The sequence below is a fragment of the Eurytemora carolleeae genome, unplaced genomic scaffold, assembly GCF_000591075.1.
Source record: "Eurytemora carolleeae unplaced genomic scaffold, Eaff_2.0 scaffold174, whole genome shotgun sequence".
Classification (NCBI taxonomy): Eukaryota; Metazoa; Arthropoda; class Copepoda; order Calanoida; family Temoridae; genus Eurytemora; species Eurytemora carolleeae.
The window spans coordinates 227,780-247,781 of NW_019396888.1; the positions used below are offsets into that span (position 1 = coordinate 227,780).

Here is a 20,002-nt window from a genome sequence, read left to right on the forward strand (position 1 = left end):
GTAAGGTTTGAAGCTGAGTGAATAAGGTTTGGAGCTAAGTGAGTAATATTGTGAGCTGAGTATGTAAGGTTATGATGTGAGTATGTATGGTTGTGAGATGTAAAGTTAGGAAATGAGCATGTAAGGTTGTGATCTGATTATGTAAGGCTGGGAGCTAAGTAAGTAAGGTTTGAGAGCTGAGTGAGTAAGGTTGGGAGCTGAGTTAGTAATGTTGGAGCTAAGTGAATAATGCTGGAAGCTGAGTGAGTAATGCTAAGTGAGTAAGAATGGGAACTGAATGAATAATGTTTGAGCTAAGTGAGTAAGGTTAGGAGCTAAGTGAGTAATGTTGGAGCAATGTGAGTAAGGCTGAAATCTAAGTAATGTTGGTAGCTGAATAAGTAATGTTGGAGCTAAGTGAGTAATGTTGGAGCAATGAGAGTAAGGCTGAAATCTAAGTAATGTTGGTAGCTGAATAAGTAGTGTTGGAGCTAAGGGAGTAAGGTTGGGAGCTAAGTAAGGTTTAAAATACAATTAAAAATTCAATGTGAAATTTATATGAAGGGAATGTGTAATTTCCATGGATAAAAGAGTTCTGGACAAGGAGCTGGGTATGGAGTGGGTAGATGGATAGATGAAGGTTGGAGACAGTAGTGTGGACAGTAAGATTGAGATCTAAGATTAGAAGTGAATGATTGAAAAGTCTGGATATATTACTAACTGACGAATGTTGAAAACAATACAAGGAAAAGATTAAAATCAAAAATTGTGTTGATTTGATTAATTCAAGGCTTGCAAGAGGAAAGGGCGAATTAAATTGAGAAGAAATAGAGTGTGGAAGATGTTTATAATGAAATTCAGAGGATTGAGGATTGAGCTAAAAAAAAGTTAAATTCTAAAGAGATGAGAAAATATGCCAATGGGTAGGAGGGAGATTGAGGAGCTGCTGGGTTTTGCTACTAAATGCTCCTAATGAATATAACCTATCTACATTGTATGTTGTAAATACCTGAATACCGTCCATAGCGTGGGGGGCGGGCGAGGGGGTGGAGCAAAGAGAAGTATTTGTGTTGGGGGAACTCTCCCCCTCTACAACAGAGTTTAAGTTTTCATCAACTTCTCTGCTCCGGAGCTTTAATTCGTCCTTGTTCTTGCAGCTCACTCGTCTGAAATTAGAAAAACATTACACAATAAACTAGAGGCCAAGAGGCAGAATTTTAAGTATTTGAGCCGCGGCTTAAATTTGATTTGCGACTCAAATATGGTTGGTTCTACTTGAAATTGTATTCAATGTTTCACGATTTAAGCCGGCGCTCAATTTAAAACCGGGTTTAGGCGGATTTGAGACGCGGCTTAACTTCTTCAAATTCGGACACAGGTTATTAAGCCAGTAAGCCTTAACTTTGGAACCCATTTTCACCCTCTAAAATAAGTTTTTGTTATCTGCTTTTGTACTTTTTTGTTTGACAAGATCTTCTAAGTATTTAAAGTATTTTTTAGCTATTTTTGACAGATTATAAATAAGCGATAAAAAGACTGAAAATATGTCAATACAGACATTTAGATGTAGTTTTACGTGGTTGGATAGGTTAGAAAAATAACAAACCAATGATTTCCATAATAAATCAATAAATAATGAAACGTATTGCAAATTTTTTTATTTCAATCTCTTCTATACATTTTGCTGCTAACTTAGCATACTTATTTGTATTCCTATTGGCAACAGGAGTATAAATCTGTATAATAAGTTGCTTTAAAGTGACAGTAAGCGTAATTTCAAGTGAACCTCCATGCAAAGATAGAAAAGCAAGAATCACAACAGTACTGTTAAATACCTTTGTCTGATCAATAATGTGAAAGATGCCTGAAAATTATATATATTTCTAACGTAAAAATACGTGAGTCACCTTTTTAGAGGAACCACAATTTTTTCAGTTTCCAAAATTTTAAACAATAATATCTAATTGTTGTAAATTGGACATTGCCATATTTACATGGCGGGTCACTTGAAAAAACGCTTACAGTCCCTTTTATGTTTTTATAAATAAGACTACTGTATAATATAAGATCGAGAAATTTTTGGCTTGAGTAGGTGACATCGTTGAAGAGCAAAATATAAATGAATATTCAGACAGGTTTCAGGGTGTGTGCAGGGGAACCAAGATGTTTTTGCAAAAACGACGGACAGAATGCAGTTCAATAGGAGCGTGCAGAGATGTAAAGATGGAACGGATAGGAGAGAGGTTTATTAAATATAATTTATATACAAATTAAAACACTAGACAGTAGGCAACTACAGCTGTATATTCGCTACTCATATCAAACCTAGAGCTATTTAAAATTACAACTAGACACACTCTTAATACTCCTAAATCTAGAAAGGAATATCCTAAAAAACATAAACCTGGTGTAATATTTAAAGGCATGATTGCTCCTACAGAACTCTTCACACCTTTCTCCGGGTTAGGGCAGTATAGGGAAGCTGGAGATTTGACATTGCACCCCAGATCTTTCTAGAATACAGACGTAGAGTTTAATCTCCCGTTTGTATAATAATGCTGGTGGACTTGCATAACAGACAGTTAACAGACAGCTAACAGATAGATATATCTTTATCTTGCCTATCAGGAAACTAAGTAGAACACTGGCCTCCTTCCACCTCATTAAGCAGGAGTATACACCCTCGGAGTCCTCCACATCACTGAGGATATCAGAGAACGCTCTTTACTCTCCAGCTGGTTTAAGAGAGACAAACACAAGGGTTCACAATGCTCGTTTGTAGACCTCATCAATAGATTCATCTCCTGTAGCTTCTAGAACTGGACCAATTGCTCTTGTCCAGCCCGTCTGAACTACCCATTGGGATATCCTGGATACAGAGGAGAACTAGGATACCCAAGATATCAGATGCTGCCTCATCCTTAAATTAGAGACGCTGATCTTTACAGACAGCTCTTCACATATCTGGCGCAGCTAAAAGATCCAGTCAGACTTAGGAATCCAGGAGCAGAAGCTTAACCTGATACTGGAGACGCTGCTCTTTACAGACAGCTCTCCACATATCCATTATAGAAGAACAAGATGATCTTGATACAGGATATGCTCCTCTTCACAGACAGCTCTCCACATATCTGTTGAAGAAGAAACCTAGAAAACTTTGGGACAAGAGACGCTGCTCTTTACAGACAGCTCTTCAAAGACCTGTTGTAGAAGCAACTGAGGAACAAGATAACCTTGAGCCAAGAGACTCTAGGAGCAGCTCCGGTAATGAACAGCTAACATAGCTAAGACTCGAGGAGCAGCTCCGGTACTAAAGGAAGCAACTAGGAATGTAGTGGAATCATCCCATATTGTAGGAGCAGCTAAAGTAGCAGAGACTCTGGAAACAGCTAGAGTAGCAGCTAATATTGCAGTGAAAGAGATAATGAACTAGAGCAGCTAAACGAGATATCGAGTTGAGGAAGCTGCCTAAGTAGATACTGAACTGGAGCAGCTAAACGAGATATCGAGTTGAGGAAGCTGCCTAGATAGATACTGAACTGGAGCAGCTAAACGAGATATCTAGTTGAAGAAAATGCCTAGATCGATACTGCACTGAAGCAGCTTAACAATATATTGAGATTGAGGAAGCTGCTCAGACTGACACTGAACTGGAACAGACGAACCACAGTTTCTTAGATACCATAGAGAGCCGATTTGACAAGAAATAACCTTAAACAGATGTATTTAGATCAATAAACTGAAAAGCTGATAAATCCCATTCATTCATACTCTGAGAGACATATATAAAGAACATTAAAGGGGTTTATGAAATAAGGTACGGGGACTTAGAGAAAGACATTTGTACACACCCTAAACAGAGGGAGCAAATGATTGATCTCAAAGATTTATGTCTGTAATTGTAATCGATATAATAAAGTTAATCATTACACTGGCTATGTCTGTGTTTCAAACCTAGACCTGAATACCCTAATGAACCTGAACGTGGATACTTTAACTAAACCTGAAGGTCTGGTTACTCCTGCTATCCTTGTCATACACCTACCTGGAGTCCTAAGGATCACCAATCAAGTAAACAAGTAAATAAACCTAGACCTGGATATCCTACTCAACCTAAACCTGAACTAGAAGACCTGAAGGTTTGGATACGTTTATCTAAACCTAGATACTCCTACTGAACCTAAGATATTCCTAGTAAACCTAGATCTCAAATATGCTCCATTAAACTGAAATCAATAAGCCACACTATACCAATATATTACTATCAAAACTACACCTAAATCTAGATTACAGACAGGATAATCCAATTTACATTGGATTATATTGACTAAATTATTGCCATTGGTAGAGTATAAAATAGATGTCGACCAAAACTTCGGAGTATATTTACTATCCTGGATATAAGACACTCCCAAGGATTGAACAAGTGTATCAACTATTATAAAACTCCCACTAGATTTTACCACGATAAATCTAACAAATAAAATTAGTTCCGACTCTTATCAGATAAAAAGTTGAGAACATGAAGGAAAAAGCGCACTTTCAAGTGACCCTCCATGCAACGATGATAATGCCTGATTCACAAGTCTGCAGTAGATATTAATGTTTATCATTTTGAAAACTGATTATTTTCAATTTTGGTTTCTAACAATCCCTCGAAACTTCAGAGAAGTTTTTAAAAAGGGGTATAAAGATTCCAGGAAAAAGGGTATGGCTACTGGCCAGGCAATAAAGAATGCGAAATAGCTAATTTTAAAACACGGAAGGATCAGGTTGTTTTCTGGATATACAGCATGAAGGCAGCGCTAATAAGAAGGTTTTTAGAGACATAATTTACAGAGAAAACTGTGTGTGGATACTAAAGGAATTTAAAGACAGGGACCGAACCCTGTTTTTAAAACCAGAATTAATTCCGATTCTCGGAATTAGATAAACAATTACTGATTTATATTCCAAGAAAATATAATTAAAACAATGATATAAAGTATGTAAACTGAACCTTCAGAAAACCAGGTATCCGTCCTAATCTTGAATCAACCCTGTCTGACTGAGATTGGATGAAGGAGAGAAAATGAATAAATAGTTTGAAAGGTTTATGACCTGGACCCACTGCTTGTATATATCTACACCACCCTGAGAGAAACATTGAACCTTGTATCTCCTCCCTAACCCACACACACAATATAGATAAACTTGATATTCATTATTTAACTAAATATATGGGATTAGACTGGATGCATGCATATCAACCTGATCCTTTACTTGCATGTAAACCCATAAACTTCGAGGCTATTTCAATTTCAGATTTGTTAAACCTTCTCAAAATATAAGATGGTATAATGAACAGGTATACATGTACAAATAAATAAAGATATAAAAATATATTAGTAGAACTAGTGCCAACATAAATTGAAGCCAAAATTTGATTAAACTAATTTATCATTATCAACTCCAATTGCATTGAACCAGACAGAAACAAGGAAACAAAACTCCAAAAACAGTACAGTGGTCTCAAAAACAATGTGGATTTACAGGTCAAAGATATCAATTTAAAGTTTAAATATCACAGCAACGAAAACTGTTCAATGTATCTGTAGCGCTCAAATATTGTAATTCATTTTTTTAATAGAATAGAAACTAACTTTTTCACAGATGTCGATTTTTTACAGATATTTTTTTCTCACTTTCCCACATTTAGTAATTTAAAACTAATAAACCAATTTTAAATAATCGGAAATTGTTTGCATTTACAACTTAGAAGAATTCATCATTTCTTTAGATACTTTATCGATAACATCTTGTATCGTGGTTGAAACCTGAAACTGAACCATAAACCAGAATATTTACAAGGGAAACCTGATAAATGCTGGTTTTCTAACAGTGTTTAAAGTCAACCCTGATCTAACCAGAGCCTGGAGTAACTACGGATAGAAATAAGCCCCCTACCTGATAATGTTTAGGTTTTCTCCCCTCGCCCGCTGAAGATCTGAATATTTAAACTTAAGAATGGTTTGTTGTGTGTGGAGTAGAGTGAAGAACTGGAACTACTCCTGTATACAGGGTACACTGCCTCCAGCTACAGGTGACCACTCTCTACCTCTCACAAGACACCGGGTGCCCTGGGAAAATAATATCATTTTAATGTGTGGTAAGTAGGGTGGAGGGTAGAGCAGGGGGGGGGGGATATCAAAGCCTTACTAATTGCATTCTCTAGTTTAAAGACATCATATTTTCTAAGATATAGGTTCATCGTCCTTACTCCGGGTACCCAAGTGTACTGGTAACTATAGTAGATCTTATATAAAAGATCAGAGGAATCCTGGTTCAACATACTCAACTCTTCTTAGAGAAAGAAAACTAACAAGAAATAAAATAAATAATTGAAATGTTACAAAAAGAAGAAGAATCGGTTTGTGAGTATACCTCTAGGGACATAAGCAGTAAGCATAGATTAGAACTGTTAGAGTTAGATAGTAAACTAGGCATTTTTTCCTTATTTCTTATTCTTGTCTGGAAAGTTTTATTAAGTAAAATATTATAAGTGGGAACTTAATAAGTAGTCATATTTTTCTACGAGACCTTGTCATGTTTCGATCAAGTCTATTTCGAAAAATTAGTGGTAAGGGTTATTGACATAGAAGAAAATTTTTTTGCGGATTTAAAAAAATAATTCGCGGATTTTCAAGAATTAAATTTTTTTTACAAAATTAAAAACATTTAAAACACAGTTTTTTTAAAATTTTTGTCATTCATAAACCTTCCCTGTGGTCACGTGATGTCCCACACAAAATTGGGCTTGATCGGTTCAGCAGTTTTGACGTTTATTGGATACAAACAAACAGACAGACAGACAAGCCAAGTTTATATATAGATTAATTCTTTAATTAGATTTCTAAAATCATTCATAACCGAAATTTAAAAAAATAAGACTTTACAATTTCAATTTTTGTTGAATATTTGAAATGACCTCCAGTAAATGACAAGTTTACAAACTTCAAGTTCAAGTTAGTTATGTCTTTAGTGACAAAAAGTTCAAGTCGTCTGTAACTTATTAGTTGAGGCATGTTTGTATGTGTCACTGTATTTAAAATTTGACAATGTCAAATCATGACTTTTGATGCATGCAAATTGCAAATCAAGGGATATAATTTGCAAACTTAAATAAACTTATTTTATGTGCAAATAAATCTTCGAATTCAGATCATTCTGTTTATAAACTAGGGAAGTAGAAAATTTTAAGTACAAACTTCTTTTGCTATTGTTCTCAATATTTAACATATTATACACAGAATACAAAAATAAAAACTTTTTTCGGGATTTCATTAATTCACTAAATTAACTAATATAATTAATGCACTTACACGGCATGTTTTAAGTGTCCGAACCAAGTAGTATAAGCGCCGTGTGGCGCATTCTACTCGGCTGTGCACAATATCTTACTGACAGTTCTCACACGCGCGCATTTTCTCAAACTAGCGGCACTAGCGATGCCGGAGCCGTTCCTGTGCATATCAGGACATTTTGCTCTAATCGGATATACCAGCGGAGTTTAGAGTTGAAAATATGTTTAAGCAAATATATCGCACTTTGGATTACAGTTGCTCTGAAGGTATTAATATGTATCACATCATTTTTTCATAAATTATGACTTGAAAAAAAAAATATATTATTTCAATGTACAATGTACAATGAGTATAATTAGGAAATCGTAGAATTGTAGAAATAAGGAAGAGTAGAACTGCTTTAACAAGGAAGAGTAAAATTTTATCAATAATAAGGAAGAGTTATTGCAATACCTAAGAGCATTTGATTAAATTACAAATTACAAATCAAATAAATTTACCAGTGACTCAAATCAGTTATTAAGTTACCACACACACAGATACATATTTCTTCTGACACTCTGACACTTGATGAGAGGCTTGTGCTTAAGAACAAGTATTTAAAATAGAGAAGATTAATCTTAATAGTCATCCTTTATGCTTCAGCACAGACATTCAACATAATCTTAATTAGAGAATATAATTCAGGATTAAGGGATTAGGAGAGTATTTGAAGAAATAATTAGAAAGTTTAAGAAATATAAGAAGAGCAATGTTATTTCAGACTCCTCCCCTTGAATAAACCATTCTTTCAACAGATCAATGTTTTATTTTTACAGTATCCCTAGTGCACAGTTAACATTGCAGAGTACAGACTGTACACTAATGTACAGTACACACTGTATACTGTAAAGAAAACGATAGTTACTGTACAGTACACAATGTATACTGTAACGTAAACAATAGTCACTGTATTGTATACAACTATGTACACTACACTACACACACAGTACAGTGTACAGTCTACATCACCAACTGTTTACTGTCCAATACACAATGTCACTGTACAGTATAACCGTACACTTAGTTGAAACCCTGAAACCTTCATCAGTTGAATAGTTTGTCACCATATTAGCTGGTTGAATGTTGAGTACGTAGTGTATTTAAATACCTTTGCATAAAATATACATAAATATTTTCCAATCGTTCTCAGCATTCGTTTTAGCATTCACAATTTCAATATTAGTGTTTACGGATTCCTTCAACTTTTTGTCATCCAAACATCTACATTCTCTGTTTTTGCGAAACATTTTTTATCTACACAATAAATACCATTTCCTCAAACATAGTTAAAATAATTTGTTCACGTACCATACCATACCATTAGTTCTCTTTCACAACATAATTTTCCCTTTAATATTACTTTTTTCTTTTAATTACATTATAATTAACAACATGAGAGGTTTCATCTTAAATTTTTTTGTTGTTGCAACAACAAATTGTAAATTATAGAGGTTTTGTGAAGGTATGAATTTCAGTATAAATGACCGCATATCCCCAAATAGTAGTACCCACCTACAATAAACCTTAGAAATACTTGTCCAGATGTGACATTTCATTTATTCGAGAAGAACAATTAACATTTTCATATTTGTTTGTACAATATTCTTCAGATTCTTAAATTCCCTCCAACCACACTAATCCTCTATAATTGATTATCAATTAAATACGTCCTGTGAACTGGACCCTAAACCTTGAACTCCTCCCTCCCGTACACCGGTCCTTCATCTTTTAGTACCATATCACTCCAACACCCCTCCCCACTCCCCACGGGGCATCCATCTTCTAGACCTATTCTCCCCTTACAACCATTCCTTTTTAATCCCCACTCCCCAGCCCTCTAACCTCCAGTCCCCGTCCCTACCTTGTCCTCCCTCTTTAAGCCTCATCCCTCCCTCGACTTCCCTCTTCAAGTCCCATCATTCCATCTTTATCCCTACCTCGTCCTCCTTCTTTCTTCAAGTCCCATGACTCCCTCCTTTTGTCCCAACCCTTTCAAGCCCTCCCTTTTCAGATTACATAGTACTACGCATAGAAGTGTGACATAAATAAAAACACACATAAATTGCAGCTTGATAAAAAATAGGATTAGCAAGGAAAAAAGAGGTTCTAGTGTCTCTCTTCAGAATAAAAATATAGCTTTCAATAACATGAAAAAATTGCCTCAGAGAATGCTAAATAAATTGGGGTTAGAACGGTTATCAAGAGAAACTAGAGCAGTCTTACTGCCAAGTCTTCATTTACAAAAACTAAAAACCGACCGCACTTTACCCCCCCCCCTCCCCCGGCCTAACCATTCTACACCCCTCCAATACTGCAGTCTTAGATACACCCCTCTATTGCTCCAGAATAGTACCATTCTAAACCCCTCCAGGTTTAGATACACCCCTCCTATACTGCACTATTTAGTACTATTTTAATTATATCTTCTGTCCTTCGGCCAATAAACGTGAGAAAAATATGTTACCGTCATATTTCCGGCTTCAACTTAATATAAATCAAATCATTTAATAAGAAAAAAAGAAAATTAAGAGAAACACATTTATTTCTCACTGTTTCAGGGCTTTAATCTTGTGATTGACCATTTCTCTACACGATTGAAACTGCATTCATATTTTTTTTGCATGTTTATAAAAACCTAGTTTGGAAATTGAACAATAATAAGAAATATATATTTTTATATATGTATATTTCCCAAATGTGTTCAGAAGTCAGAACTTATGTGGAGTTAGTCTTGGAATCAATTTAATTCCTCTTCAATATCCCGTGGTGGTCATTCCCAGCTGGGATAATTTTTATAGAGGTATCAATCATGGATCCTTAAATTTATAAGTGCCTACAATGAATATCGAGAACAGGCGTTAAACATTAAGAACACTCCACACAAAAGTTCCAAACTATGAGAAAATACGAATTTTCTTCACAAATTGATTGAATTAAGAGGAAGCTTTTCTTTACAAGACTTAGAGAATCAAATTATTGGTTCTTCCTGTATAGAAGGGTATTCTCCTACACAGTGAGAATCAGAAAAGTGTGGAATAGGAAGACGTCAGTATTGCAATACCTAAGCGCATTTGATTAAATTACAAATTACAAATCAAATAAATTTACCAGTGACTCAAATCAGTTATTAAGTTAAATGGGTCTGTTTACGTGCTGCAACATTTCAGAATCTCATGTTCCGGCCGGCTATTTTAAGTCTTATCTTGATCTAAAGGTCGTCTTCCAAATCTGGTTCTCACTGAAGTACAATGAATAGCTAATGGTAAACTATGAAATCATTTAACCATTACAGAACTAGGACTTATCATGCTTCTAGACTAGATCAAGGTTAATCATTACACTCCACTATTTACAACTAATTAAACATACATATACTCAGGTTTATAATCAATCAATTAAACATCATTAATTCATTAATTAATTAATTGTTTAACTCACTCACATGTTTCACTGACGTTCTGCGCTATACATGTAGATTTTATTAAATATCTATGGATATTTTCATATAATAAAAGCTCATAAGAAACACGATAAGATTAAACTTTAGACATATTCTATAAAAAATAGGGTTAAGATCTGCAAAACCTCATAATTTAAGGCAGAAATATGGGAAATAAAGGCATTATTTAGCAGTACCAAACATAAGCCTTGTTTCATTTTTTTCTCTACAAATAATAGACCCCCACCATCACTTTATACACATACATCTAAACAGTTTTTTCTAACCTTTGTGACCGAAACAATCTCAAGTAATAATATTTGTCTTAAAACATTTTTTTTAAAAGTGAATATTTGCAAATTATCTTTTTTCCATTTTCCATTTTCTTGTGATTTTTAACAAACATTTTTTTATATTTTTTTTATCGATTTTGATGGTTATTATATCGTTAGAACTGACGAGGGTCACCCAAACAGAGATATATTTTCAATAAATGTGGAACTAACATCTACTTTTATACTCTACAGAGGTTTGGTCCATCACCATCACCGAATTTTAAATAGACTACAGGTCCGCGGTAAGGATAATCTTTGTCAATTTCAATATAATTTTCTTTTTCTGCGTATGCAGTATCACTCTGATCAAGGGTATTTAATGCTTGCGGAAATTATTTTATACAGGTTTAAAACAGGGTTTAGATCCTGTATTCAATTAATTCAGTTTAAGAAATAATTATCTTTCAATATGCATAATTAATCCTCTAAATAAATATATTTGCTTTAATAAGACCTAAAGAGCAATGGGACTCCCCTTTTTTCAATTTTTCTTTTAATTTGTACTTGAGGGAAGAAATCATTTTGTTTGCTAGAAATTTAGATGCACTAGGCTTTTAGGGCGCTTTGCGCCCATCTTATATTTTAATTGTAAACGTGTTCTCTTTGTGTACATCGTAAAACAAAACAAAAAAGTTCGCGGATTTAACAAAAAATTTCGTGGATTTTCAAAATTTTCAAGAATATAATGAAAATTGAATTTTGATGGAGACAAATATTTGAAATTTTGAACATTCATAAACCTTCTCTGTGGCCACGTGAGGTCCCACACAAAATTTGTGCATGATCGGTTCGGCCGTTTTGACGTTTATTGGATACAAACAAACAAACAAACAGACAAGCTAAATTTATATGACTAGAAATTCAAGGCGCTTTGCGCCCTTCTTTCTAGGCTTTTAGGGCGCTTCGCGCCCATCTTCTATTTAAATTGTGAACATGTTCTTTTTGTTTACATTTAAAAACAAAGAAGAAAATTTTTTTGCGGATTTAAAAAAATAATTCGCGGATTTTCAAGAATTAAATTTTTTTTACAAAATTAAAAACATTTAAAACACAGTTTTTTTAAAATTTTTGTCATTCATAAACCTTCCCTGTGGTCACGTGATGTCCCACACAAAATTGGGCTTGATCGGTTCAGCAGTTTTGACGTTTATTGGATACAAACAAACAGACAGACAGACAAGCCAAGTTTATATATAGATTAATTCTTTAATTAGATTTCTAAAATCATTCATAACCGAAATTTAAAAAAATAAGACTTTACAATTTCAATTTTTGTTGAATATTTGAAATGACCTCCAGTAAATGACAAGTTTACAAACTTCAAGTTCAAGTTAGTTATGTCTTTAGTGACAAAAAGTTCAAGTCGTCTGTAACTTATTAGTTGAGGCATGTTTGTATGTGTCACTGTATTTAAAATTTGACAATGTCAAATCATGACTTTTGATGCATGCAAATTGCAAATCAAGAGATATAATTTGCAAACTTAAATAAACTTATTTAATGTGCAAATAAATCTTCGAATTCAGATCATTCTGTTTATAAACTAGGGAAGTAGAAAATTTTAAGTACAAACTTCTTTTGCTATTGTTCTCAATATTTAACATATTATACACAGAATACAAAAATAAAAACTTTTTTCGGGATTTCATTAATTCACTAAATTAACTAATATAATTAATGCACTTACACGGCATGTTTTAAGTGTCCGAACCAAGTAGTATAAGCGCCGTGTGGCGCATTCTACTCGGCTGTGCACAATATCTTACTGACAGTTCTCACACGCGCGCATTTTCTCAAACTAGCGGCACTAGCGATGCCGGAGCCGTTCCTGTGCAAGGAAGAGTAGAATTTTATCAATAATAAGGAAGAGTAGAACTGTTTGAACAAGGAAGAGTAGAATTTTATCAATAATAAGGAAGAGTATAGCTGTATAAATAAAGAAGAGCCGAACTGTAAAAAAGTGAAAGTATGACATTACAAATAAAATCCATAAGTTCATGCATTTGTACAATATAATGTGTCTTTCACTTTATTCTTATTAAATTATAAGATGTGGAGATTTAGTCTGGTACAAATAGATTGTTAAGTACATTAGATGGCAACGTAGTATTTGTACACTCTCAGTACAGCTGTATTCTTACATCACAAGTGTATTGTGTCCGACAAAATTATTAATAATAATAATGATAATTGAAGAATAAAGTGCTTATCTTACAGTAAAATAAGTGCAAGTGCAATTTTATGTGTTCTTTATTATCTGTTTTTACACTTTTTTATTTAATCTTGAAAAACCTTTCAAATAATGTGAGAAAATTCCGTTTCCTTTGTTATATTTGATACTTGTGACGTCGTGTATAATTGATCCATTTCTCTGTTGCCACCTTTTGTACTTGATAATCTATTTTGTCTGGTATGCATGCAGTGTTGATATTGCTTTAAAGTTAATTTTAAGAATTAAAAAACATTGATCAACAGAAGTTTTTCTCTCATTTTGAGCTTTGTGCAAGATAACATGGATCTTACCTTGATTGAATAAAAGAATGATTTGTTTCTAAACCTCTGCAATTGTTTCTTAAATCTGAACAAATAAAAATGCACATAAGGTTTTAAAAAACAGATAAATGTAACTAGAATGAGTACGGGTTGAGGTGTTCAGAAACATTGAATGTGCTCGAGATTCCAGGATATGCCAGATAAACTGTTGTCTTTAACTATCCATCATTAACTCCGACGCATTATTAAAGAAAAATAAGATACTTTCGTTGTACTATCTCGGCTGATCTAAAATAGGAATATGATATCGATTTTTCATATTAAAATTGCATGGTAAAAAATTTTAAATTTTTTTGTTCGAAGTATACCATCAATTAAATCGAGAGGAAAAACCTTTCCTTGACTGACAAAATATAGCACTTTAAATTAAAATTTTTCTGGTTAAAATTAGGAATAGCAATGAACAATTTAAAGCAAAATAAAAGTCATCTTAAAAGGACTGTTAAGGTAAAATGAAAGTGGATATAAGCTGAAGCCAAAATATTAGCTCTATCTGATGTGTCTTGAAAAATTGATATAAAACTATGACAAAGTCATACAAAATCTTATCTTTTGTTCAAATAAACTGGTTTACTAAGAAACTTTGACTGTGATATGTTGCCATAAGGGGCATCTTTTGATTACAAGCTTAATTCATATATATAACTGTTTATTTCTTTAGAAACAATCATCTGCTAAAGATTTTTAGGATTTTTTTTATCTTTTCTAACTAACCATTTTTAAAATTCGTGATTTCCCTTTTTCGTACGACGTTACCTTATCCATAGTTTAAGTTTTGAATGTTACTTTGTAGATTTTTCATTTATATTTTGCGGATTTTTAAGGTTTCTAGAAACCCTTTACCTTACTATTATAACAAACATTACTCGTCTTTAAAATTGTGATTTTGCGAATTTCCAAAAACTTTAATGTCAACCATCTGTCATCTCGAATCCTTATATCCATCCAAAAATCTTAATATTACTAAACCCAAACGAAAAATGTCCTGTTTTAAACCATGCTGCACTATTTTTCATTCAAGGTTTAAGTCATTGTATTTGGAAAAATTTAATAAAAGAGAACAAATTACTTTACCTCTGAGATACCCAATCCATCTAATCTATACTCGCTGCTGAGAACTAGAAAATGTACATTATTCTGAAAATGTAGAAATTCTATTTTAAACTGAAATATCACAGATATATTTTATGAGATCTAAAAATAAGTTATTTTACATTTTGGTCATGTAAAGGCGAACTCCTCATTAACTTAATATTTCTTTGAGAGTATCATTGCTATAGAGACAGACGATATCCAACTCTCTTCCAAATATATCCTGAGCTCTCATCTCTTCTTCCTCAGTCTCCGGGTTCAACTTCTCTCCGTCCTGCTCCTGACTAGTTTTATCTCTACCTAGAACCCTCCTGGCTGTATTCTCTTGCAGTGTGATCCAAACTCCTGCAACCTGAACCACCAGGTTCAGATTACTCCTGAGAATCAAATATTTTTTATTTCACTAAGAAGAAAGTAGTTCAAATACTTTTCATTATCACTATTACCAACAATAAGAAATGTCAAGCTATAAATGCAACTAGGACTAAACCAATGTTTTATGTACAGGGTTACCCACAAAGGATGAGACTTCAAAAACGATTGTACGGAATTTCTTTAGTCTGTTTTCTTACATTTAGGGTTCCTTGTAAGCAGAAACCAAAAATCAAGATTCAAAATTTCAAATCGTCATATTTTGAGTTTTGGGTGGTCTTTACAGTCTTAGCCTTGCCCTTTTTGGATAATCCTATAATAAAAAACCTTCTGAACTTGCTCTTTGCAAATGGTAATCAAATTACATCCAAATTGATGGACGGAAACTAAAGACTAATTAAAAATACACTTTTCCTAAGATTTGAAGAATGACACTTGATGCACTCCATCTCCTGAGGGTGGATCTCTTCTCCTTCGCACTCCTCGCAGGAGACCCATTCTACACTTTCACCTTCATTCACACCGGAAACCTACATTCAACATGGTCTTGTAAACACATTGCGGCATTCGCTAAAGTTTTAAATATAACAACAATAATATTTCAAGATTTTTTACAATAATAAATTTATCAAAAATTATAGTTTTTTTTTCTGATCCGAAAAGGCTGAACCACAGAATTAAACGCCAATAATACGTGACATCTTTGGTTGTCAGCAAACTTTTGTGTGGCTTGTTCAGTATTTTTGCTTTTTTTAACGACAGAGCTTCTAGAGAGCTCATATCTTTTTATTTAAAAATATTAATCCCATATTTAAACCTTTGCTTATATAGAAAATTATATTTTTATTTTATTTTCACTTTAGTCAAGTTATCAAAATATTATTAAAATAACAATATCGAAATCCTTCATTGCTGATTTAGTGATCCGATTAGGTCACGGTGACAACAGTATCAAATTCCTTAAAACGTCACTTTTTCTCAGAGACAAAACTTTTAAAGATTTTGATTAATAAGTTTAAAAATACTTTCCTTTAACTCTTAAACATGAATTTCGAGTATGAAAGATTAATTTCTAAAACGTTCTGATGCCTAACCTGTCCAACAACCCTAACAAGATCCCCTTCAGTATAGGCTTGGTCTGTAGGACGGAGAATATCCTTGTATGGAAACCTTTCCTCACTCTGTATCTGCACATACCCAGAGTAATGATCCAGGAATAGTTCTCCCTTCTCAAACCAGACTCCGTACAAATGGATCATACCAGATCCAGAACGCGGAAGAAAAGTTTCCTAACAGTTAAAGAATAATATGTTTTAAATTCTTTTCAGCTCTTTTGACAAAAATTATGATCTAGATACATTTAAAATATTAATATGAGAAGTTAATCATATAAAAATTTGAAAACGTGGCCGAAAGGAAATACTCAGCATATGTTCTTTTTATAATTTAATTCCTTAATACCTGAGTATATTTAATTGAATGGAGAGGATAAGCCTGTATATCTGGACAGAAAACATTATGAACGTAAATCTTCATGTTGATCTTGTCTTTAAACACTAGAACACATTCCAGGTTTAATCTTCTCCCTTTATCACAAGGTTCTGTCTTCAGCTGACCTGGACGGAGGAGAACTGGAGCCTGGAGAGATTTATCCAGAATCTTCATCCTGGAACAAGGATACACCTTGAGGGTGTAGTAAAACCTCTGCTTGGGTTTCCTGATACCTGAGACAAGTTGATACAATCGGGAACATTTATTCCTGACAGTTCTAGTATGAGGAAACAGTCCTGATATTTTTACAGTGGATCCAATTAAACCTGCCCAGTCGCCATCTGAACATAACATTTTTCAATATTATTAAAGGGAGTGACCGGCAATGTATGGTGGTTGAACTAAACAATAAACATGTAGTATTGTGGACAAATTTTTTAGAATTCATTTGAGACATATAAAACGTTTCTACGACGTATTTTTACTGAGTTTGAGCGTAAAGTCGAAGTTCAAAATCATGATTTTTGGGTGGGTACGTTTTCAGAATCGTTTTTATTAAATCATTAAATAACGACGACAAAAAATGTAACTAAAAATCTACAGTAAACTGATTGGTTGTATAGAAACAGGTTGAGAACATAAAAATTAACTCTTATCATCGAAAATAAGCAATTTTATTCAATTATTAGTTTCTATAATATCTCATTATACACAAAGATTTTCTTGAATTTTTTTGAATTTTTATTGAAAAGTTAACATTTGAAGAATTTGTAGAAATCTGCGAAAAAATTCATAGAAAATAAAAATTCTATATAATGATGAAAACGAAATAATAGATTCTAACATTGATTTATTGACAAATTTCTATAGAGAAAAATGTTTCTAAACACTTAGTTTACTGTATAATTTTTACTTTTTTTTCGTCGTCGTTATTTAATACTTAAAAAAAACGATTCTGAAAACATACCCACCCAAATTCATGATAATGAATGTCGAATTTTCACTCAAACCCAGTAATTATACATCGTGGAATCGTGCTATATGTCTTAAAGGAATCCTAAAAAATGTCTACAATACTGCATACTCAGTTCAATCACCATATATTGGGGGTCACTCCCTTTAGCGTTTATTAGGAACACAAAGCAGGTATAATAGATACAAACATAGAGAAAGCTATTATGAGGTGTGCACTGTACGTAAGTATATATTTTAGGAATGAAAGACTGGTGAGGGTAATGTTACATCGTCTATACGCAACATCCCCGCTACTGAACTTCTGACCTACTAACTTTCCGACCTACGCCAGGTGTTTATTTTCGAGGGTTAGGTTAGTTTAAGATAATTTCTGGGCCGAGCGCTACGGATAGGGCTGGCTAGGGGGCCGAACACCACGGCTAGGCTAGACTAGGGGGCCGGGCGCTGCGGCCACAAGTTCATATAGCAGCTTTAAAATCACGTGCTGGCAGGTCGGATGTGTAGTATGGCGGATTTGCGTAAGTCGAAAAATACAACATTGATAATCAAAATTGTAAATAGTAATAATGTTAAATCTTACATTTATCAATTCACAAAAAGTGGTATTTTCCAATTGCTATCCAAAGGTATCATTGAGTAATTTGAGTAATTTTGATTTGTTTAACATAATGCTTGGACAGATTATCCATTGTGAAATTGCAATCTTCTGCAATAAAATTCATATTTTTACATAAAATTGTTCGATGCTTTTTTTACACAGATTAAAAAGAAGACGGATACATAGCTTATTAGTGAATTTAATCTGTCTATTGGTGACTAATCAAATCCAAATCCTTTTGATATATTGCTGATTTCATAAAACCTGCTTCTTGCGATATACTGCTGGCGAACCAACTCCTTCCCATATATTGGTGACTGATATGAAATAAAACTCAATCCTTTCGATATATTGTTGACTTTGTGAAAACCCACTTCGTCGGTCTTCCGATATATATGTGACTTAATATAACCCACACCCTCCAATAAAAAATTACATAATAAAACCCAAGTTACTTTATTGCTGATTTAATAAACCCAATTCTTTCCGATGTATGGCTTAATATAACCTAACTCTTCCAATATACAATAAAAAATGACAAAATAATTATAATGCGTTGTATAAAAACATGCTAACAAAACAAGTTTTCAAAAGTTGAACAATAAAACGAAAATCTCCTTCCTTATAAAGAGAATTTCTTTTATATAAAATTGAATCTTACCCAACATAGGCAACCATTCCCTAGGTGCATCCTTGACATCAGAGTCAAGTTTAACAAGAAGGAAGTTCCCCCGATTATCCTCGGCCAGGAACCCTGTCTCCGTCTCCAACCAGGTCTCATCATAGAGAGGGTTCCCAACAGTTCTCATCCGTAGGACGGGTTGCAGGATCCGGAGAACCAGGATTGGGAACCGAGTATTTAAACTGAAAAATGAAAAAATAAATGTAAAATTTGAACAAAATAGAAGAAAGATTAATTTCATTAATTCACATATTTACTATAATTAGAATATGATAATCTTATGAGGAAAAAAATGTAATAATGGAAATTCTTAAACGAGATGAAATAATCTTGATGTATTCTTTAACGAAGATTATTTCATCGAGTTTAAGAATTCCATTATTACATATTTATCCTCATAAGATTATTATTATATCATATTTGTGAGGTTCCATGGGCACATACCCAAGAAAATATATTAACAAATAATTCTGGTGAAATCCGACTATTTCAAGTTGGAACAGTTCACATGATGAAAGGTTGCAAATAAGTTTTATGCTCTTGTTCTGACTAACACTGTTTTTTATTTTTCTAATGTTAAAATGTCAAAAACATTTTAGAAGTAAAAATTGGTTCTTAATTTTTGAAAGTAATGCATGTGGTGTGAGTGTTTCCTTAGTTTAGTTTGTTTGTTTACCAATTTCTAATTATTTTGCTCGTTTTTTAAGTTGATACTACATTTAGATACAGCATGTATCTGAGTTTTTTTGGATGGAGAGAAGGTTTAGTAGTGGGTTGTCATAATCTACTGAACAATATCGTGTCTTCATTTATAGAAGAAATCATTTTCTGGATATTAGATCCTAAATCTTCCGAAAAGAGGAGATAAAAGTAAGAATCAGTTCGACATAAACTGATGAAGATCTTTGTCTTTTATTCATGAAGCAAGATTTACTGGTTTGTTTTCATTGCAATGGAGTGCTAAGACTCCATTAAAAGTGTGACATTAATATTTCAATGATAAGTTTTTATACTTTTTTTGGTTTTGATTGTGGTTTCACTTCATCTCGAACTATGCGAGATATGGTGACTCAGACTGATAAGCTCTACGCCAGGTGTTTA

The 20,002-nt window shown here is 33.4% G+C and overlaps 1 protein-coding gene across 6 annotated transcripts in view; it reads right to left on the reverse strand.

Annotated features, from left to right (window-relative positions):
* Positions 1-20,002, reverse strand: part of LOC111709798 (8-oxo-dGDP phosphatase NUDT18) — a 43,755-nt gene that overhangs the window by 17,786 nt on the left and 5,967 nt on the right. For 2 of the 6 annotated variants that reach the window (XM_023483705.1, XM_023483704.1), the window contains 8 exons: positions 18,881-19,083; positions 16,617-16,987; positions 16,250-16,444; positions 15,570-15,685; positions 14,766-15,160; positions 13,662-13,716; positions 5,926-6,098; positions 1,125-1,145 (listed from right to left, as the gene is read on the reverse strand). In XM_023483705.1, the coding sequence (XP_023339473.1) occupies positions 14,935-15,160; positions 15,570-15,685; positions 16,250-16,444; positions 16,617-16,987; positions 18,881-19,083 (1,111 nt within the window). In that variant the 3' untranslated portion in view covers positions 1,125-1,145; positions 5,926-6,098; positions 13,662-13,716; positions 14,766-14,934. Of the gene's footprint in view, positions 1-988; positions 1,146-5,925; positions 6,099-7,340; positions 7,440-13,661; positions 13,717-14,765; positions 15,161-15,569; positions 15,686-16,249; positions 16,445-16,616; positions 16,988-18,880; positions 19,084-20,002 lie in introns of those variants that run through there. The other 4 variants (XM_023483707.1, XM_023483709.1, XM_023483706.1 and 1 more) reach the window with 3 other exon arrangements.